Source organism: Ostrea edulis, chromosome 1 (assembly GCF_947568905.1).
Source record: "Ostrea edulis chromosome 1, xbOstEdul1.1, whole genome shotgun sequence".
NCBI lineage: Eukaryota > Metazoa > Mollusca > Bivalvia > Ostreida > Ostreidae > Ostrea > Ostrea edulis.
The window spans coordinates 27,090,027-27,113,935 of NC_079164.1; the positions used below are offsets into that span (position 1 = coordinate 27,090,027).

Here is a 23,909-nt window from a genome sequence, read left to right on the forward strand (position 1 = left end):
ATTTATCATTTCTGAATGAAAATTATCTACTACTGAAGTCTGTGGAATCATCATTGTTCATGGGGATTGATGTTCGTGCACTCTTGCCCACAAATTAACGTCCTCGATTTTTAAAAACCAATTAGAGTTGTCTTTCCTAGTAACAACGTATCGCTAACCCACGAAATTACGTCCCCACAAACCAGTAAAGTTTTGCTTAACCACGGACATCCCCCATGAAATAAAATGATTCCACAGTATAATAAAGAATGTGTAAATCCAGACAATGGTAGCTCTGATAGGACAAATGATATTTGTGTCCTAAAATGTGACGATTAGATGGCTGAGGTTGCGTGCCTTGAGCGCTGTTGTTTAGTTCAGTTTCTATTTCAGTTTTCGTATCTTATCTTACAATTGTATACATGCATGATTTAATTCATCTATAGTTACAGGCAAACAATGATTGGATAATGAGAAAATAATTCAACTTCCCGGTTATTATCTGATATAAGTTAGATTCAGAGCCAGAATTAGTACTACTAACTAATAATTACAAAAGTGATCTTCAGCTGAGAGGTATTGCATTTCAATTAAATGCACTGATTTCTACATATACTGATCATGGAACTTCTGTGGCGTGCAGCAATTCTCAATCTTGTGAGCAGTGGTCTGTCAGTTGTCGGTGGAATTCTTATTTTCATCGAATACAACATTAATTTCCAACACAATCGACTAGCCACGATGTTCGTGTTCATGACGATTGTTGACGTTATGTATGCCGCTGGTTACATTGTGGGAAATATGAGATATTATGACCTTTATGTGGAAACCAACGCCTATGTGATTGGTACTGATTGCAAATGCAATACAGTGTCAGATGATGCCAGCAGCGGCCTGCTCTGCAAGGGTCAAAGCTTTGTTACGACGTACGCAAGTCTGGTGTCTTTTGCTTGGACCTGTAATTTACTTATCATTTTATATTTATACTACAGAGGCCATGACAGACCATCACGGTTAAGGGAGTGGACTATGCACATTGTCGGATGGATTTTGCCAGGTCTCTCTCTCTCTCTCTCTCTCGTTTTAACCATAACCAATCGGTACATGAAATGATCAAATAAATGAATGGAGTAACTGTTTACAGGTGTAGTTGTCATTATCGCTGTATCAGTCGGAGCCCTGGGTGAAGATAGAGACGATTATGGCGTTCCATGGTGCTGGGTGCGGAAAGTTCCATCCAAAGGCGAAAAAATTTTGTGGATGCTTTTGGCGGGGAAATTCTGGGAAATTTTGACCTACATCATTACGTTCGTCATATTTGTCCTCTGCATGAAACATACAAGTTGTAACAGAATTAAAGTAGGTATATAAATTACAAAATGAATAAAAATAAATTGGTATATGTGGGATACATTTATTCAGTACATGTAGTTAGGGTATATGTATTCTGCGACAAATCACTGTTAATTTGGATTGCCTGTCGAAAGTATCGACCCGAGCACGCATGAATCAAACTTTGTTGTACAATAATATCTATGTAGAAACACATCTATTATCTAAAGTTTTGAAATTTATTCAAATCCGAATAACAACAAAATAAACATGAATTTCACAAAGTCAGGTTTTAGTATATCTGAGTTTAACAAGGATAAAAAAAAGTTCATAAAGAAAAAGTTAACCTTAATTTCACCAAGAATTCTGGTAGAATATTCTCAAGCAAACTCAGATATTTCAACTTTGACAGACCCTCCTACTTACATTTTAAATTAACGTGAAATAAACTAAAGATAGTTGCAAATTCAAGTTTAAGCTCTATGACATTAATTTACAACAGTAAAATGAGTACGAGATAAGCATAACCAAATCAAAGAAAATACAACCCTAAAATCTTATCTTAGATTTGGAGCATCAAAATTGGTACCTTATAAGTTTTACATTTGATAGATTGTAAATACCAATTACCACTATGGAAGGTGAAGATAACGAACAGTGATCAATCTCATAAATCCTATTAGCAATACAAAATAGAGAGTTGGGCAAACACGGACCCCTAGATATAGAAGAAGTGGGATCAGGTGCCTAGGAGGAGTAAATATTCCCTGTCGAACGGTCACACCCGTTGTGAGCCCTATATATTGATAAGATAAACGGAGTTATCCGAAGTCAAAATCAGTGTGTCAAGAACGGCCTAACAATTCGTATGAAACAGCATTTGACCAAATGATAGGTCGTATTGGCAAACTAATTAGAAAAGAGGTGTCAAAGTTGAGAATTGCGAACACGTGTGAATATGCGCTTCCTCGAGATCAAACATGAAGTAAAACAATTAATTTTCAACAATGGATTTGTAAACACAATGCAAAAAGTAAAGAAAATTCACAATTATAAAATCACAATTTTAAATGATTTATCATCTATAAACCCTATATGAAACACATGTACATGTCAGTTGATTTTAGGGAGAATTTGAAGCATTTCGAATATTTCAATACTTTAAAGTAGTATTCACATTTCAAAATTGACAAACATTTGATGTACCAGTTTTATCTATTGCTGGTTAGGGCGCTCGCTTCGCAAAAGATATTTCCAAGCAAAGATGTTTTCCGAGATTAGTATACAATTACACTTGTATTGATTAACTGTTTTACAGTAAGAAGAAATGGAGACACGGCATAAAAGTGTACATTACTTATTATGCCAAATACCACAACCTCCATATCTTCATACTGATTAGATATGATTGTTTTGAATCTGACGGTCACTTACTTTAAAAGGAATCCCCGTTTTACATTTTAGGCAGATAAGGAACATGTAGATGACCAGTCATTGAGGATCCGGAGATTTCCCTATGCGTGTATAATTTTGTTGAGCGTCCGTTGCTTCGGCACAGTCCGTTTTTTCTTGTATGTGTTTGATGCGCAAGTTAGCGATACATCACATGAATGGTTGTTGAATTTACAAAGTATTGGAGATGGCAGTTTGGCGTTTGTGAATTTTGTATTCTATTTGTTCACTAACCCCTCTGTCGTACGAGAATATTGGGGGGGGGGGGGGGGAATCCGATGCTGCAAAAGGGAAAGGTCTGGTTCACTAATTAATCCTAATATAATAGAGGATAATTCAAAATGATTAGTTATATCATAAAAATAGACATATGAAAATTATTAGAATTGAATAGAAAGTAAAAGAAATAAAGGAATTCGACTCTCAGCTTTCAGCTATGGTAACAAAACCACAAACGTAATATTGTACCTGAATACATAGTATATCGATAAAAATTCAGCTGGTTACCCGCATGAACCTGAACTTTTGTTCAGAAGTAGAGGCTATTGCTGTTTTCCAAAAATAAACTGTTACGTGATATTCAACCGACGTCATGGGAAATTATTATAAGGATAATTTACGGTAATTTATGGTAGCTCAGTCACAGTTAACATATAAGTAGTATCGTTTCGGTGTTTAACCGTAACAAGTGTAATGATACCTGTGAATTTGAGGTGTAATTTCACCCCATTATTATAGTGCATTTCAGTATGGAAGCCCTTACCTAGTTGCGTGGTGCATCATTCGGAAGATTAACTAAAGTTTCACTGTAGTATGTACATGGTGGCGTCACAAAATGAGTTATTATAGTCATTTTTTGAAATTTGGATTCAAAACAGCTGGAATTGTAAATGCAGATTTTTTTTTTTCAAAATGGTAAATATAGAGTACAGCCTGTAATTTGAAATTTTACATTGAATGGTATTTGTTGTGTAATACATTGCACTTGATTCACACTTGTAACCTAGACAGGATCCTATACGTTCTATTTTTAGAACTGTTTGTCAGAGTTGAATAGAAAGATGGCATACCATTTCTTTTGCCATAACGCCGTATGTTATAGAAAGGAAAGACTGAAATTTTCGGGTATCAAGCGCCCGTTAAGCACCCCCTGGAATTACATTTGGACTGGGGATTGATTGAATTTAACATTCGATCTGTGATAGTTTATATTCTCGGGCGGTAATCCGCATCGGACACTGTTTTTGTGAACTTTGGTTAAACGTACATGTATTGTAAATTATTGGTTATATCAATTTATTTGTCTATAAATAATTGTAAATAAATTGGTAAATCTTTGAATTCTTTGTGCAGAGATTAAAAGTGTATTCTGATTCATCACGAAATTGTGGGCTCGTCCGGGATAAAGAGTTATTGTATTTTTCAAGATATGTATCTATTTCATTTGTTGGATTCCATAATCAACAGAAATGAGGCATATAGGGCTGATGACGTGTGTGACCGGTCGTCAAGGGATGCTTACTCCTCCTCGGCACTCGATCCCACCTCTGGTGTGTTCAGGGGTCCATGTTTGCCCAACTATCTATTTTGTATTGCTCATAGGAGTTGTGAGATTGATCACTGTTCGTTATCTTCACCTTTCACATTAAGCCACACATTTTCTTGTCTCGCTGAACATTCAGGTATTTGATGCCTTGAATAAAAGATAAGTTGATTAGATTAACTGTGCATTTTGGGTTATAGATTAAAACGTTTACAAAAAAACAAGGGATTGCCAAAAAAGTTTTGGAGAAAGAAATTTTAAAATCATATGCTTTTCCAAAACAAATGAGTGAACTTGCTAAAATAACGACAGAACAGACCTACCAGGACTGAATGTAGCTACTAAATTATTAAGCTAGTGTCCGAAATATTTTTCGACACGTTGAGAAAATCGCAGAAAATTTGAAATGGTCTCGATATATTTGGTCCACAGTGTTACAAAGTGCATTGATTGGCAAAGAGCCTGAGGTATTCTCAACGCTGGTCATATCTGAGAGTTCAGGTTATGACAAGGTCAAGGCCACGCTCTTAAAAGCTTATGAATTAGTGCCGGACGTGTAAAGAAAAAATTCAGAAAGTACAAAATATATTGTAAAGACCATAATTAAGACCCTTACATGTACCAAGCTTTTCAGTAAAGGATAAAGTACGGAAACTGTCCATTGTTTGATAGAAAGAACAGTTTGAGGCCCGAAGGGCATAGCGTCTATCTTTTATCTCAAACATGACGTTACAATATTTTGCAAGAACTCCAAAAAACAAATTTGTAGTATTAATTATGAGTTATCTATAGCCGCAGCGCTTTGAAATTGAAGTCATTTTGAAGTTTTAGCCCTTTATAAAATGTTTGTCTGGAGGACAATATATTAAACTGGTACCCCGCTGATTGGTGGCTACGCATAAACATAAGGGATGCGACGTCAACTGGGTACCAGTTTAGGCAAATGAGAACAGGGAATTATTTTGTAATTATTATCGTATTCGATGTGATTGTAAACATTCTGAAGAACTTTTTGTGATTTTCTAGTTATGATCTTTAATTTCGCCACCATTTTGGAACATGCAAAATTTTACCAATATCTTAGACCCTATACCTTAATTAACAAACTGTCCTAGGTGATGTTTGCGTCTTTTCTATTACTATTTAACACACTTGACAGTGGCGGATTTATAGGGGGCGCAGCCGGCGCGCGCACCTTCCCCCTAAAATTTTCAAATTTAAGTTAAATCGAAAATGTACTAAACGATAAAAGAAGCAATATTTTCTTCCACTCTCGGAGAAATGAATGAGAAAATCTTTTGATTTCTTGAATTACTTTATTGGGGAAACTTATTTTTTTCCGAAAAACCCTTAAAATGTGGGTTATTTGAATAATTTCACCTTATCAAAATGATGGAAAATAGTACAAATGACTAAATAGGAGAGATATTCCAAGCCCCATAAAATCTGTAAAATCCAGGAGCTTACGGGGGCTTCACCCCCTGGACCCCAACCAAGGCTTCGTCCTGGACCCACTGCCTCATAAAGTGGCGCCCCCGTAACCGCAATTCCTGGATCCGCCCCTGCTTGATAGTCTGGAGACTGAGTGGCATTTCAAAACAAAACAACAAAAGGGCAACGATAACTCGCTTAATTTCTGATTACTTCCCATGTTAACTGTCATGAATGAAGATGTCCTCACCCGATGGAGAAAATACATTTCTAACTCAAAATCAAAATACAGAGATCCAGAGGAAAAAACCAACACAGATGACATTTTGAGTGGCATACTAGATATGGAAAAAGAAAGTAGCAGACCACGGTCAAAATTTGATCTAAACCTGGATCTGAGGATCGTGGAAGCTTGCAAGTACATCGTAAACTTCCCATATTTGTGTAGTAATCTTCCATTATCACCTGCATATGGTGTTTATATATCTCAACTGATTCGATATGCAAGAGCTTGTTCTGGATATAGTCAGTTTTTAAATCGAGGTAAGCTACTGACAAAGAAGTTGATGGTACAGGGATTTCAACAGTCTCGATTGAAGTCAGCATTTTGCAAATTCTATGGTCGTTATAACGATCTAGTTCGTCAATACAACCTCGCATTGGGTCAAATGCTGTCTGACGTGTTTCATACCGATTGTTAAGCCATTCTTGGCACACTGATTTTGACTGAGGATAACTCCGTTTACCTGATCAGGATATAGGGCTGACGGCGGGTGTGACCGGTCAACAGGGGATGCTTACTCCTCCTAGGCACCTGATCCCACCTCTGGTGTGTCATGGGGTCCGTGTTTGCCCAACTATCTATTTTGTATTGCTTGTAGGAGTTATGAGATTGATCACTGTTCGTTATCTTCACCTTGCATAAATAGGTTATGGCTCCTGTTTTAAAAAATGATTCCGCTTGAAGCATATTTAGTGAGATGAACATCAAAAGATGCGTTATTCTCATTTGAATTTTAATCCAAAAAGAGGATATGTTGTTCAATAGATTTTCATACATTTCATGAATTGCATCTATCATGGGCAAATGTGATGTGCAAACTATGTGAAAAGGATGAAACGTTTTGATTATTGTTAAAGAAAACTTCTTGATGTGCATGTTGTGAAATTATCATGCATCAGGATATGTGTCATTTCGCATTGGATATTTCTCATATCCAAGGATGATATATGTTTGAAACTTACAAATGTTTGATATTTATGTGCAAATGTGTATTAAATTGAAAATTTGCTTCATCATTACTGTTGACTTCCAGGAAAAAATGCTTTTTATGTACATGTATTTTACATGCATTCAACATTTAAAATCTGTAAATTAAGTTACCTGTAATAGTACATTTAAAAGTTGAAAAAAGTCCATTAAGTTAATAATCGACAGTATTGTCAACTTACGTACAATTACAGGTGCTGTTAAATAACCAAATATATTTATTTATTATGCTATATTATTATCGAAATGCGCACCTGGTGCATCAAGATTGGTACAGTATAAATTTTACATTATGACCCCTGGGTCGAGGCCTCTGCTGGTGGACTGTTAGTCCCCGAGGGTCTCTATAGCCCAGTAGCTAAGTACTTCGTTACTAGCTTGAAAATACGGATGTATATTTAATTGCTGTTATAAAATTTAGAAATTCATTTCAAAATTAAGGATTATCCCCCTCACGCATAGCTCTTATCTTTAGACGATTTTGACTCCACTTTTTTTGACACACTGTTTTTGGCTATAATAGCTCTAAAACTTCATTGTTATTTCGAATTTCAAACATTTCGGTTGAGCATCACTGAAGAGACATTATTTGTCGAAATGCGCATCTGGTGCATCAAAATTGGTACCGTATAAGTTTTACATAATGTACAAAATCACAAACCATTACGTAACAAAAATGTTTTAAGTTTTATAGGAGTGCTAAGGTTAGTCATACAGTTTAAAATTCGAATTTTGTGTAGGAGTTCTTTCAACAGGCTACAGTTTATCATCTTGAGTATCATGAGGCTCTTGAACGTTTTCATCAAATCCTTAAAACTATGATAAAGACCAATTGTTACCAGTATGATAAAGACTGAGATGAAGGGCTACACCGTGTTTTAATTTCTGCACGATAAGCAGTTCAGGAGTATCTTGGATTCAGTCCCTTTGAACTAGTGTTTGGTAATACAGAAAGAAATCGTTTGAAATTATTGAAGGAGAAGTGGCGAACTTAATACTTTTTATATACAAATTTATTGGGATCCATGTCACATAAATGTACAAATAAGTGTACAAATGCATACACATATAAACTTATGCATATGATATATAGATAAAAGAGGAGTTGAGAGAGAATAAGAGAGGTGGGTAGAGAGAAAGACTGGTGGAAATAGAAAGAGAGGGATGGTGAGAGAGAAAGAAATGTGATGTCATTTTGATACAAGTATATAAGTATGGTAAAATCAATCAATTTTTGAAATAAAGTATTATAATTATATAATCATAGCTAGGTTGTGTTGATATAAAATGCAAGATCAAATGTGAAATACAAATAATGATAAGTATAATTTTTAATCAGAGTCTGTCCAAGAAGAAAAAAAAAGGTTTGCCAGATTCAAAAATTCATTATATTTGCATTGCTGAGTTCCAGTTTACTCAAGTTTAGTTATATGTGTTTTAAGGCCAACAGCAGTTCCTGGATTGGCAGTGGCGTAGCTTCCATTGAGGCTACCGAGGCAGCTGCCTCGGTAAAAAAAACCCACCTTTTACGTTGTTAAAATGTCGATAGCTTCTGGGGGGCACAGCCCCCCCCCCCAGACCCCCTGCCTCGGTAATATTCGAACCCAAGCTACGCCTATGATTGGTGTAGGCGTTGTTGCTAATATATTTTCATTATATATATATATATATATATATATATATATATATATATATAAGCACAAAAAACCCAACAACTCCCTACTTTCTTAAAGTGTCGGATCTGAAAAGATACAAGACAAGTCAAGAAATTTATAAAAGCACTGAAACGGCCACGACACTGTTGGTTAACCATATATACATGTATATCCATTTAAAAAAAATCACAATGTCCGGTACAAGATATTAAAAGAAATAGAATAAACAGTACACAAAGTTAAATATGACGTCAGAGATAATAACAGTAAACATATTTCACAGTAAGCTATTGAGGGCCGGTTTTAAAGTCTTAATAAAATGTCTTTCTTTTTCTCGTCGGGAAATAGTATTTTCTGTATAAAGTTTATAAAACGGAAATACACTGAATTGTCCATGGCGTCATAATATGCCTAACGTAAAAACTGTTTCCCTTCATTCGTTTATGACTTTTTTTGTAATACTGTTAACAAATGTATTCGTTACAACATTTTACTATCCATTAATGTTAACGTCGAATAACATCAATTTCAGCACACTTGAAAGACACTGGTATTCGAACTTGAATTAACAAAATTGATAACGCGTGTGACCACCACTTGCATTCACGCATGCTTGACAACAGCGCCTCATTGATGTCACTAAAGTGTTCAGAAATGCTTTAGGGATGTTATTCCAGATGTTGGTTAAAGCCTGGCCTAAATCACCTAATGTCACTGGCTGATTTGGTAAACGGCGTAGACTTCGTTCCATTTCATACCAGACGTGGTCGATCGGCGATAAATCGGGGGAAACAGCTGGCCAAGAGAAGACATCGACATTCTGTTGAAAACAAATTCCCTGACTACACGTGCAACATGTGGCCTTGCGTTGTCTTGCTGCAGAGTGATGTGATTTTTCTGTCTCTGTATGAAGGGTATCACATGGCGCTGAATAATTTCGTCTCGATAGCGTACGCCGGTGAGATTTCCATTGACAATTTGTAGAGTGGTCCTTCCATGTACTGATATTCCACCCCACACCATAAAGCTACCTCCACCTAATTGGTCGTCGTTGCACAACACTAGTGTCCTCGTACTGCTCCCCAACGCGAAGATACACTCTACAACGACCGTAACTGCTATCCAAATGAAATCTGGATTAATCAGTGAACAGATTATTGGCTCAGTCCTGTATTCTGAATCGCAGATGTCGTCTGCACCACGCTTGTCTAACGATACAATGACGTTGAAGCAGTATTGGGCGCACCACTGGACGTCTTGATGTTGTGCTCGCGCAGACGATTACGCACATGCAGTTCTTGGACTGATTGGTCAAAGTCTAGGAATGCTACGAGCAGTCAAACTTTCTGTCTGGAAACGATTTCTCGGGTGCACAAGTCTAATGTGGTTGTCCCGTCGACGCGACGTCACACGAGGACGCACAGAACGTGGTTTATCCCGAGTGTTACCAGATTGTTGGAAACGTCTCCATAATGACTGGATGGTGTTCCGATGAACTCCAAAGTGTCTTGCTACGATATTTTGTGCCATTCCAACTTGAAGCATCCCAACAGCACGATTACGTTGGTTTTCGCTGAGTCGTGACATGACAGAAGGCTAAATGTTGTCAAAACTAAAGTGCTTTCCTTAACGCATAGTGTCCAAACAAACCTTTTACACTTCTTACTCCAAACAGTATTGACCAGTAAAACTCGTGCTTACGAACATTTCAATAAACAACATGTGTTCACTAACAATGCAAAAGTCCGTGCATCTGAGCCGCGTACTATCCGATATTGTTAAAAAACATCACCTTTATAAATTGTTTAAATTTTATAAATATAAACAATAAATATAGAAAAATTATACTAAATTTTATAATGCACAGGTTCTGTTTTCCGCTCTTATATATATATATATATATATATATATATATATATATATATATATATGATAATTAAGATAACAATGCTTATACTGAATGCTGAACACTGAACACATAAAATGACTGGTCTAGCAGTGAATCAAATTCGAAAGGCAATATTGATTTTCAATTAGGACCCCAAAAAATTGATAAAGAAATACTTGAATGATTTACTAACAACCCTATTTGTTAGTTTGAATTTGATATATAGTACGGCCTCTTTAATCAGGATGCCAACTATACGAACGCTCCACCTTAAGTTATTTTTTAATGATATTTTACATGTTATTTTGCATCATTAACACGAAAATTCGTGTATCCAGAAGGTACACATTTGCACTTCAAAACGTTTAAATTGAATAATAATCGTTTCATTTATCTGGTAGGTAATTTTCTGTCTTGGACAATTTTAGCAAGGTGTAAATTGCTAAGGAACATATACTAATACATCTGAAGGGTACTTGCAAGGATATGGATGCCCTTCTTGGTTTCTCATTTTGCATCTGTTTTCGGTTGGGAAAGCAATATCCGAGTCGTTCAGTTGTGTTACTTGGATGTCGATTTTTGTCTTGTCTGTTGTCGTTTTTATTACTCTATTAATGGTAAGCGGAAGATAGATGGCGACAGGTGAAATTCTTGACGGATACCAATTTTCACGTCGAATCCTAGTGATTAACATACATGTACATGCAAGGTGAAGATAACGAACAGTGATCAATCTCATAACTCCTACAAGCAATACAAAATAGATAGTTGGGCAAACACGGACCCCATGACACACCAGAGGTGGGATCAGGTGCCTAGGAGGAGTAAGCATCCCCTGTTGACCGGTCACACCCGCCGTCAGCCCTATATCCTGATCAGGTAATGTATGAGGAGACAATTGACTCCAAGGATTGTTCAAGAATAATGTTCAGAGTACTGATCTTATCCGCGTAGGATCTGTTGCGTCTAAAGAACGCCTTGTTGTTTGGGACATTGTCATCAACTATACATCTCACATAATCCAGGAGAATCTTGTTGAGAAAATATTCCAAGGTACCGGTAGGAGTGTAATGTCTCGGTAGTTCACAGTTGTTGAGGTCTCCATTCTTTGGTAACTTTATCATATGTTCCTCCGCTTAGTCTGCAGGTATTCGCTAATGTTTCATATCTTCTCAAACAGAGAAAGCAGCATCTCTACTGCCTCCAATTGGATTCCATGCGGGCTCGCAGTGCTCTCTGTTGTCTTTCTTAACACTACCCCTAACTACCTTGTGTGCTTCAATAACTCTGCATGTGTTGCAGCTTTGCTCGCTCTTGTCTGGTATCCATTAAGTGCTTCTTTCTTATATGTCCTTGTCTGGATTTTCTGTAGAGTATCCTCTGATATCCGATCATTTCCGTTAACTCTTTCTAGGGGCCAGTAATTCTTTAGATGTTGTTTTGATCATATTTCCTGTTTATGGCCATGATCTGTGGAAATCAATTTTTTCACTCACTAACACATCATCGTCGGAAACCATTCCTTATTGTGATATTCAACCAATGAAAAAGCCCCTTATTTCCAGTCCTCGGTAGTATAGAAAAGCATGCTTTTGACTACGTTTAAGTAACTTTCAGCGAGATGCTTTATCTGCATTATTGAAGCGGAGGGTGTATTTGTGTTTATAAAGACAGGGGAGGTAACGGGGTTGTAAGACCATATCTTAATTCAAATTTGCATCTAATTTTTAAATTGTATCCTGCATGACTGATTTTATTCACGTGCCATGAAGCAGTGTTGATAATAAACATACCAGAGGCGGATCCAGGATTTCCATGGGGGGGGGGGGGGAGGCACATGTAAAAGTGAAGTATTAGATAAAATAATCAGCCAAATCTTGAGTTTTCATCTATATATCTTTGATAATGGCAGAACAAAACACACACTTTCATGGGTGCCGCCATTAAAGCAGACACTTTGAGTACCGGGAATATTTACGGCGATTCCCATTGGTCCTCGATAGGTCACGCAAGATCACACATTTTCATGAGTTATGCGAAAATATCGGTCTTGTGACCCACGGTAGGTAATCGTAGAGCGACCGACCGTGGGTTTCCGACGATGCTAACACATGTACAACTTGGAACCTGTTCTTGTTTGTGTCTACTAGTCTTTGAGAAATCTCAAATTAAACTTCTATCTGTCTGATGTCTCCACAGGATTAATCTGCGACTTTCATCCTAGAAGTCACAAGGTGGTAGTCTATTGCCACAACTGTTCCCTTTCACACTCGGATGTCCTGAAACGATCTTTAGAATTTCTTGGATATCCACACGTTGTCAATGTGGTTCCCCGTAGTGTTGTCTGGTGACACCCACGTCGCTTTGTATTTTCTCTTGTGTGAGGTAAATCTTGTTTCCTCTGACATTATATCTCTTAACTGATTCGATACGCAAGAGCTTGTTCTGCTTATGGCCTGTTTTTAAATCGAAGCAGGCTACTGACAAACAAGTTGATGGTGCAGGAGTTCCAAGAAAGGTGAATATAACGAACAGTGATCAATATCATAACTCCTATAAGCAATACAAAAAGATAGTTGGACAAACACGGACCCCCTGGAAACACCATTTTCGTTTAAAGTCAGCATTTCGCAAATTCTATGGTCGTTATAAAGATTTAGTTTGCCAATACAACTTCACATTGGGTCAAATATGTGTTTCATACCGATTGTTAGACCGTTCTTGGCATACTGATTTTGACTGCCGATAACTCCGTTTACCTGATCAAGATATAGAGCTCACGACGGGTGTAACCGGTCGGCAGGGGCTGCTTACTCCTCATAGGCATCTGCTCCCACCTCTGGTGTGTCCAGGGGTCCGTGTCTGCCCAACTCTATTTTGTATAATTGCTTATAGGAGTTATGATATTGATCACCGTTCGTTATCTTCATCTTTCACCCTTATCTATATTCATGATTAATGGGGATCACATTAACAATGCAAAATGGTATTTCAATATGCTGATCTCCTAAAATTACAGATGTACAATATATATGCACAAAAATACAAACTACATAAAGTATACAGCAAAAAGATGACACATAAAAATAAATATGCCGATTCATGTACCCACTTGTACATTGAGAGCAAAATGTTGTGCAACTAACTTATACTTAATCTGTAAGAATGTGTCCACCATTTCTGAATGAAATGTATCTACTGTTACTAAAGGATGTTGAAATCCAGACAATGGTAGCTCTAATAGGCCAAATGATATTTGCTTCCTAAAAATGTGATGATTAGATGACTGAGGTTGCGTGCCTTGAGCGCTGTTGTTAATTCCAGCTACAATGTACTACTTTAATTTTCATATCTTATCTTATGACCTTATGCATGCATACTATTAATCAATCTGCGTCTAGAACCGAGCAATGATTGGATAATGAGAAAATAATTCAACTTCCCGGTTATTATCTGATAACTAATACTGTGATCTTCAGCTGGGATACACGGCATCTCAATTAAAGGCAATAAGATTTACTAAACATGCATTGTCTGTTACGTGCAACAATTATCACATTTGTGAGCAGTGGCCTATCGGTTATCAGCGGAATTCTTATATTCATTGAATACAGCCTAAACCTCCACCATGATCGACTAGCCACGATGTTCGTGTTCATGACGATAGGTGATTTTATGTATGCCGTTGGTTACATTGTGGGGGATATGCGGTACTATGACCTGTACGAGGAAATTGACAATGTGACCAGTACTAACTGCAGTATAGTGTCAGATGATGCCAGCAATGACCTGCTTTGCAAGGGTCAAAGCTTTGTTACGACGTACGGAAGTCTGGTGTCGTTTGCTTGGACCTGTAATTTACTGATCACGTTATATCTATACTACAGAGGTCATGACAGACCATCACGGTTAAGGGAGGGGATTTTGCACTTTGTCGGATGGATTTTACCAGGTATATCTCTTTCTTTCTCTCTCTCAATATGTATCTCTCTCTCTTGTTTCAACCACAGTACATGAAATGTGACCATTTACAGGTATAATTGTCATTAGCGCGGTATCAGCCGGAGCTCTGGGTGAAGATAGTGCGGAATACAGCGGACCTTGGTGCTGGGTGCGGGACTTTCCATCCAAAGGCGAAAGAATTCTGTGGATGCTTTTTGCGGGGAAATTCTGGGAAATTTTGACCTACATCATTACGTTCGTTATGTTTGTACTCTGCATGAAACTTACAAGTTGTGGCAGAAAGGAAGTACGTATATATATATATATATATAAAATGAATAAAAATAAATTGGTATATATGGGATACATTTATTCAGTACATGTAGTTAGGGTATATGTATACTGCGGCAAATCACTGTTAATTTGGATTGCCTGACGAAAGTATAGACCCGAGCGCGCATGATCTTAGGGAGAATTTGAAGCATTTCAATGCTTTACAGTAGTATTCACATTGCAAAAATGACAAACATTTGATATACCAGTTTTATTTATTGCTGGTTAGGGCGCTCGCTTCCCAGAAGATGTTACCAATCAAAGACGTTTTGTGAGAATGGAAGATAATGAAGATGTAGATGACCAGTCACAGAACAGAGTGAGTATAAATCATAAATCAATACAAGATACTGTAAACCAACTTTGATTCGCGTCTACTTTATTTCGCGATTAACCTGGGGTAAACGGGTTTGTGGCGAATAACTTTCTCGATCGAGTCTTTTTCATTACAGATTTCAGACATTCAAGGACTGGTTCACGACGAGAATTATTCGTGATGATGAGATTCTCACGAATCTCGCGAAATTTTCTCGCACGCGAATAAAGGTTGGTTTACAGGAAGTGGGTATACGTTAGGTATATTTATTCTGTAGTTAGAACTTAAGGGCATATGTCTCATGCAGCCTATTGCTGTTGATTTTATTTGGGATGTCTGGTGTGTGTATATCGACCTAAGCAAGCATTGCCCACATTATTTTGTTCAATTATAAACAATATTTGAGGGAAAATATGCAGCATTTTGATACTTAAATATTCACATTGCAGACATTATAAACATTTGATGTACCTGTTTTATCTATTACTGGCCCTCGCTTCACAAGAGATGTTTCAAAGCAAAAATGTTTTTCGAGAATGGTATTAATGCAATCATGCAATTACACTTGTTCAAATCAAAACTTGTATTAATTGAATGTTTAACTGTAAGACGAAATGCAGACAAGACATAAAAGTGACCATAACCTCAATATCTTTATTTTTGTACATGTTGTTTATTGGCAAGGTTTTACAAACCCCTACATTCCAACCTAACCAGTGGATATGGAGTATTTTATAGGTAAAACAATATGACAATAACCTCAATATCTCAGTAGATATTGATTGTAAAGGATTGTTCTGAACCTGTCGTTCACTTGCTTTAAAATGATTCCTCGTTTTTCATTTTAGGAAGATCAGAAACATTATGAAGATCAGTCGTTAATGATGTGGAGATTTTGCTTTGCGTGGATAATTTTGGTGGTCACTCGTTGCTTCGGCACAACCCGTTTCTTCTTGTATGTGTTTGATGTACAAGTTAGCGATAAGGCAAATGAATGGCTGTTGAATCTACAAAGTTTTGGAGATGGCAGTTTGGCGTTTGTGAATTTTGTATTCTATCTGATCACTAACCCCGCTGTCGTACGAAAGTATTGGAAGCAAATCAGGGCCCGGAGCGGAAATGATGAAATGTCAAATAATGAAAATTTAAATGTAAATGAATAAACAAACATTAAAAAAGAAATAAAGCAATTAAACTTTTAGCTAGAGTAACAAAACCACAAATATAAACGGATGCCCGCATTATAACCTTGAACGAGTTTAAAATTATGTAAATAAAACCTATGCTGATAAATGCATGAAGCTTAAATCTTTCTCTGGATTACAATGTGTAAATATTAGTAGACTATTAGGTGGGAAAGTTTATCGAGGATAATGCGCACGATATCGTAGAATACAGTAATAAAACTATTGTATCTAAAACCGACAGTATATGTCGAAATAGTAAATTTACTGGCCTAAAAATCGTGGGTGGCCAAGAGAAAGTGAAAATTATCTAAAAAGACTTGCATGTATAAGAATATCTACGGATTTCACCATTTCTACAAGTTTTGAAAATCAGTAGAATGCTTTATTGTTTCAAAATATACATAACAAGACTTTTTAACATGAGTCATTTTTGCAATTGGTCATGGGAATTAAAAGAATCGTAGTTTTCATTTTTTGCTAAGAAAATCTATAGGGGGTGCATCATTATAAGAATAACATAATTTTCACAGTAGTACATGTATGTACATTATGCAATCACAAAATGAGTCATAATTGCTATTTTGTGAAACAGCTGAATTTATCAAGGTGATATATTCCAAAATGGTATGAAGAACAAAACCTGGAAATTAAATTTTTCATTTGATTTAGCTTATTGATAGTACTGTTATCATTGATATATGATTTAGTTTTTGTTAGGTATATGCAAGGTGAAGATAACGAACAGTGATCAATCTCATAACTCCTACAAGCAATACAAAATAGATAGTTGGGCAAACACGGACCCCATGACACACCAGAGGTGGGATCAGGTGCCTAGGAGGAGTAATCATCCCCTGTTGACCGGTCACACCCGCTGTGTGCCCTATATCCTGATCAGGTAAACGGAGTTATCCGCAGTCAAAATCAGTATGCCAAGAACGGCTTAACAATCGGTATGAAACACGTGAGACAGCATTTGACCAAATGATAGGTTGTATTGACGAACTAGATCGTTATAATATATATGTATCATTATGACGTCACAAAATGAGTCATAATTGCTCTTTTGTGAAACAGATGAATTTGTAAAGGTGATAATTTCCAAAATGGTATGAAGAACAAAAGCTGGAATTTAAATTTTGCATATAATTTAGCTTTTTTGATAGAACTGTTATCATTGATATCTGATTTAGTTTTTGTCAGTTATATGTATCAATAGATAGCATTTTCTTTAAAAATCTTAAGCTTTACACATATGCACATGAGCCGTTATTCCATAAATGAATTCATTTAAAGAAATGCTTTTATTTTAGGTACTAATAAAAGTATGAAGTCTCCACTTTTTATCTACATGTGTGCTAAAAATTAGACACAGACAAGTTGTGTCTTTTATTATGGAGTTAAAGTTATGCATAATGGGAAAACCCAGGTTTGGAATTCATTAAAGGGGCACAGACACGATTGATCTGAAAATTTTATTTTTCCATTTTTTAACGAAAATATTTCTAATGGTCAACTAAACTTTTTATAGGTTACAAGTAAGTTACAGCACTCACAATTCTTTGTTATGTAAACAAGGCTCGTGCCATGTTTTTATTAGCTCTTCTGAGCCGAAGGCTCAAAGAGCTAATCATATGGCCATATGTCTGGCGTGCGGTGTGCGTCAACTTTTTGGAAAAAGGGCTATATCTCAAGAACCCCTTGGCCAATTTTTGTCAAATTTGTCACAGGGTATCCTTGGCCCAAGGACTTTCATTTGTACTAAAACTAGAGTTGTGACCCTTTAACAAGGGGAGATAATTAGGAAAATGCAAACAAAAGTAGTGGTTGCTAAAATATCTTCTTCTCAAGAATCACTAGGCAAATTATCACCAAACTTATGCATAAGGATGAGGAGAGGTTGTAGATAAAAATTGTTCAAGGCATCATCCTGGGGCAAAGGGTGTGGTCTCAAGTTCACTTCAAAGTTGACCTTAAATTTTGTTTTGTTAAAACTTTGATATTTTGCTTAGTATAAGGACTAGAATCATCAAATTTTGTCAGGTGATGCATCTTAGGACCTGATATCATGTTGTTTCAAAAGTAGGTCATGGTGACCTACTTTTTGAATTTCGCAGGTTATTATCAAATGGATTTTGATGCATATCTTGGACTCTTTCGAGCCTATGATCATCAAAAGTTGTCAGTTGATGGATCATGGGACCTTAAACTGCGTCATATGAAAAGTATGTGACCATGGCCTACTTTCTGAATTTTATGGCTAATCATTTATGAATACATTTTAGGTTGTCATTTCAGATACCGAGAGGTTTAGAATCATCAAACATTGTAAGTTGATGCGTATAGAGGCCTCGAAACATATTTATAGAAAAAGTAGGTGACAATGACCTACTTTTTGAATTTTGCAGACATTCAAATTTCACATTTTCAATTTTAGAAGCATATTTTGGACACTATGAAAGCTAGGATCATCAAACTTTGTCAGTTGATGCATCTTGAGTCTTCAGAGTGTGTTGATTAAAAAGTAGGTCACCGTGACCTATTTTTGGAATTTGACGGCTATATTTGAATATTTCAGATACTATTTGACTTACAACCATCAAACTTTGTCAGTTGATGGATCTTGAGTCTCAGAGTGTGTCGACCAAAATGTAGGTCACTGTGACCTACTTTTGGAATTTGACGTTTATATCTGAATATTTCAGATACTATTTGACTTCAATTATCAAACATTGGCAGTTGATGCACCTTGAGTCTTTGGAGTGTGTCGACCAAAAAGCAGGTCACTGTGGCCTTCTTTTGGAATTTGACGGCTATATTTGAATACTATTTGACTTGTCAGTTGATGCATCTTGAGTCTTCAGTGTGTCGACCAAAAGTAGGTCACCGTGACCTACTTTTGGACAGTTACATTTAAATTTTTAGGTACTATTTGACTTAACATCATCAAACTTTAATAATTGATGAATCTTGGTTAGTGAGAATTTTTGCCTGTTCCACAATGTATCAAAAGAGCGATTCTAGGCCCATGGGCCTCTTGTTTACATATAGATCGCCATCGTCGGAAACCCACGGTCGGTCGGTCTCCGTTTACCTCCCATGGGACACAACGCCGATATTTTCGCATAACTCATTAAAATGCATGACCTTACGTGACCTATCGAGGACCAATGGGAATCGCCGAAAGTGCCACTATCAAAGATATATGAATGAAAACTCCAGATTTGGTACCCAAAATAGCTGATTATTTTGGCTAATACTTCACTTTCACATGTGCCCCCTTTTGGAAATCCTGGATCCGCCTCTGCTATGTTAATTATCATCATTGCTACATGGCACGTGAATAAAATCAGTCATACATGGTACAATTTAAAAATTAGATGCAAATTTGAACTAAAATATGGTCTTACAATCCCGTTCACATGTCGTTTTGTAATTAGAGTAGGTGAGATATCAATTGTGTTTACACAATGTAAAGAAGGTCGCAATTACTGGTTCAAATTGTGCCGACAATATAACTGGAACAAATTACGGCAGTACGTAATACGCAAGTAAGTGTAACATACCTATATAAACTGATGAAATACCAAGTCCGTTAAAATACACATTGCTCCCGTATGGTGGATAAAAATGGCGAGAACATGTAGACCTGTACATAGACTCGTACATAGTAATACACGCTTAGTAACACAGGCGTTTCGCTCCCCTGTCTTTATAGACACAAATACACCCTCCGCTCCAATAATGCAGATAAAGCATCTCGCTGAAAGTTTTGCAACTTGTCTAACTTAAACGTAGTCAAAATCTTCGCTTCGAAAGCATGTTTTTCTATGCTCCCGAGGACTGGAAATAAGGGACTTTGTCATTGGTTGAATATCGCAATGAGGAATGGTAAAGCGACCAATCGCATATAGAAGCTAAGACACACTCTACAGCGAAAATATTGGCGTTGTGTCCCACGGTAGGTAAACGGAGAGCGACCGACCGTGGGATTCCGACGATGATAGATCGCTTGATAGAAAATAGCATGTTTAAAACAAAATGATTTGTGCTATGCATTAGAAACTATTTATCTGTGTTTAGAATTAACTTGTAAATTGAAAACTATTCTTTAAACGAACGTTTAGTAGTATATCTAACCTATGTAAACAAGAACATGGCACGAACCTTGTTTACATAAAAAGAATTGTGCGTTCGGTATCTCCAATGTACCTCAACAACTGACATTCAAATGTTTGCTGACCATTAGAAATATCGAAGTTAAGCATTCTGAACATTAAAAATGGAAAAATAAAGTTTGAAAGTTTTCAGTTCAAATCGTGTCCCTGCTCCTTTAAGTGAACGTGAAAACGCAAATGAATGTAAGTTTTGAAAACAATAATTGTTGGATTCGACACACACGACCAGCATACACGACAACATTTAAAAATCCAATAGGGGATTTTGTGCATGACTGCCTTTTCGCTACATTTTGTCATGAGAATAAATATTATTTATCATTATCATTATTACTGTTGTTTTACATTTATATAACGCCTTATCTAATCAACACAATTACCCAAAACGTTTAAAAACAAAGAACAATACATACATAAAAAAGATAGAATAATACTAAACTGAGTTTAACATAGTTATCTGATGCTAAATTTACACCATTTCAAAGAGAATATCATGCTATCATCAATGCATGTTTCACACCTTGAACAAAATAACTGAAAAAACGTTGAGTGTGGCGGAAAACATAAATCAATCAATCAATTGAACAAAAAAAAAAAAGATTTTTGCACGTACCAAATAGCTTGATACGCCCCAATTCCAAGCTTCAAGGTTGGGTAACCGTGCCATCGTATTATCATAGCAAAATTGCAATGTATAAAACAGATTATAGAATTCTGAATTATGGAAGAATGATAATGAATGAATGGACATTGGCAAAATAATGGGAAACAAAAACAACAGTAAGATGCTGAACAAGAGTGTACGGACCCTTCATCGTGAGGTTGTTTATAGCTTGTTTACAAGGTCATGAGGGTGAAAGTGATTTTGGCCAGGGGAAACGTATAACCAATTGGAGCATAAGAAATCAGTGACCAGAGGTCATTTGTATATATTATTTACGAGAAATAAGAAATTAAAGATTATGCAAAAACTAAAGAAGTGTCGTTGAGTATACAACGCTAAATTACAAGTTTTTCGTGGAAAAAAATTGTACGTATTAGTTTTGAGTTTGAATTAAAAGCCAAAGTTTATAGTGCTGATTGTTAAGATGTAACAAATATGGTAAGGAATGTTGGAGGATGTACGAGGGTATAAATGCGAGGAACAGAGTTCTTCAGTAGACGATACAGAACTTTGTCTCTGCCCTTTCAGTTGTACAGGTAATGTATTGAGTATATTTGCGCATTTCTGAAATAATTTTTCAATTTTTCAGATGGCCTGGTTAATATTTGTATGAATGTTTATAATAATGTTTGTAATTATATTGTATATTGTGTACTATGGATTGTAATCAATAATCATAATGATGAAATGTTTCTTTCATGAAAGAGTAACTAATACAGAGCTTTGTCTTTGCCCTTTCATTTGTTTAGGTTGAACGAGATAGGGCTACTCTGTTCAGTCTGAGAACAAAGATCCCGAGGTTTACTGGTACTTATCGAGTATTTCCATATCACGCTTTGCACATAAAGCACTTCTTCCCCAAACTTGTTATATGAGCAATTATGAAGTTGAAGTCAGTTACCGGTATGGGGTGAAATTTTATATGATAAGTGGTGGAGATCCGGATTTCGGTTTAAATCGTCAAACTCTGTTATGAAAACCACCATTTCGTTTTAATCAACAGGCTTGATATGATAAATGGTGAGAGAATCCTAACTTTGTGTTCATGGAAAAGTTGTCATCGTTCCAGCGATTGAAAAGCTGTTGTTTTTCAAACCTTTCCTCTCCGTCATCTAAACAATGACTACAGCCTGATTTGAGTGACTCAGAAATTCTGTTTAATCCCGTATCGTATCAACCAGTCTGATACTTTATTTCGACTCCATTCTCAAAGGCGACTTCGGAACAACCAAATTTGGTGTCAACAACTCCGCCGCCCTTTTTATACAGAAACAACGATCACTGACGACGAATCGCCGGTACAGAGGTCACCTCACATTGGGATAAATAACAACAGTGCGGACGTACAATTCGATATTAATCCAACAGCTCCGTTGTATAAATTTCCGCAGCTACCTTCGACGGTAAACAACAATCGGTAACCTTGGAATTCCAAAAACGCCCACCACCCACTCTATGCACGTGATTCGGACACCACCCAGGATCAGCACAACGCTCGGGGCTTAAATAACGCTCCGAACGAACACAAAGGGCAGGACTTAAACAACGTCCAGAGCATGGATAGATGAGGATTTCAGGACAGTCGTTCTGAAATTGGAGCAGTTTAATACAGCTAACAATTTCTCAACTTTTAAAATGTCATCTCATATCAAACTTGATAAATTCAAAGGCGATGACACTCAAGATGTTAATGCATGGTTAACAATTTTTTGTCAGTGGGCTAAGCTTCATGACTTGCCTGATTCTAAATCAATTGATGCTTTTCCATTTTATTTAGAAGGGCATGCTAAAGTGTGGTATGATTCATTGTCTGGTGAACAAAAAATCTAATTCTACAACTATTACACGGGCATTTCAAGAACGTTTTAATGAGTTTGATAATTTGTTTTTAGATCGTTCTGTATTACAAATGAAACAAAGTGTAATAGAACCTGTTAGGGAATATTTGACCAGGCTTTTTAAGATCGCATCTATTAAAAATGTGCCTGAAAAAGTTTTGTTGTCTGTAGCGATGAATGGTTTAAAACCTGACATAAAAACATATGTGGTAACTCAAAATCCCAAAACTATGTAACAATTGAGACAAATCGCCATTTTAGCAGAAAAATCTCAACCCATTCATGTTACAACACCAAAAACGTATGGGAATCTTTTGTCTGAAATTAGGAATATTAAAAGCAAGATGGGATCTCAACCGGGAATAAATGAATTGGGTCATTATGGATCCCAAGGCTCTTGTTTACCCTCACAATATGTATCACATTATAGGGATTAACCACAGGGTTTCCCGGCAGGGGTAAAGTTCACATCGCTATATAATGGAAAGCAGTCACAAAATTTTAAAGATTAAAATCAAACCAATCAAACCAATAAGTATCAATGGTTGGTATATGGTAACAATGAAGGAAGAGCATCGCCCTTTCTTAATACGATGTTTCAGTTACCAGAATTGATATGGAAAGTGACGATAACGAACAGTGATCAATCTCATAACTCCTATAAGCAATACAAAATAGATATTTGGGTAAACACGGACCCCTGGACACACCAGAGGTGGGATCAGGTGCCTAGGAGGAGTGAGCATACCCTGTTGACCGGTCACACACGCCGTGAGCCCTATATCCTGATCAGGTAAACGGAGTTATCCGTAGTCAAAATCAGTGTGCCAAGAACGGTCTAACAATCGGTATGAAATATGTCAGACAGCATTTGACCCAATGATAGGTTGTATTGACGAAC

General features: G+C 36.6%; 2 protein-coding genes across 2 annotated transcripts; both read left to right on the forward strand.

Moving 5' to 3' along the window:
* Nucleotides 1-548: 548 nt before the first annotated feature.
* On the forward strand, nt 549-5,338 carry LOC125664031 (G-protein coupled receptor 157-like). Its single transcript, XM_048896530.2, has 4 exons — nt 549-1,036; nt 1,124-1,338; nt 2,776-3,006; nt 5,333-5,338. The coding sequence occupies exons 1-4, from the start codon at nt 601-603 to the stop codon at nt 5,336-5,338; spliced, it is 888 nt and encodes a 295-aa protein (XP_048752487.2). The 5' UTR covers nt 549-600.
* Nucleotides 5,339-14,027: 8,689 nt separating this feature from the next.
* Nucleotides 14,028-16,992, forward strand: LOC130052173 (G-protein coupled receptor 157-like). Its single transcript, XM_056156434.1, has 4 exons — nt 14,028-14,502; nt 14,585-14,799; nt 15,055-15,144; nt 15,990-16,992. The coding sequence occupies exons 1-4, from the start codon at nt 14,076-14,078 to the stop codon at nt 16,302-16,304; spliced, it is 1,047 nt and encodes a 348-aa protein (XP_056012409.1). The 5' UTR covers nt 14,028-14,075; the 3' UTR covers nt 16,305-16,992.
* The last annotated feature ends 6,917 nt before the right edge of the window (nt 16,993-23,909 follow it).

Coding starts and splice junctions, on each gene's coding strand:
- LOC125664031 (XM_048896530.2), top strand. CDS start 601: ATGGAACTTCTGTGGCGTGCAGCAATTCTCAATCTTGTGAGCAGTGGT. Junction 1,037..1,123: donor TGTCGGATGGATTTTGCCAG/GTCTCTCTCTCT, acceptor AACTGTTTACAG/GTGTAGTTGTCATTATCGCT. Junction 1,339..2,775: donor CAAGTTGTAACAGAATTAAA/GTAGGTATATAA, acceptor TTTACATTTTAG/GCAGATAAGGAACATGTAGA.
- LOC130052173 (XM_056156434.1), top strand. CDS start 14,076: ATGCATTGTCTGTTACGTGCAACAATTATCACATTTGTGAGCAGTGGC. Junction 14,800..15,054: donor CAAGTTGTGGCAGAAAGGAA/GTACGTATATAT, acceptor ATTGCTGGTTAG/GGCGCTCGCTTCCCAGAAGA. Junction 15,145..15,989: donor ATGACCAGTCACAGAACAGA/GTGAGTATAAAT, acceptor TTTTCATTTTAG/GAAGATCAGAAACATTATGA.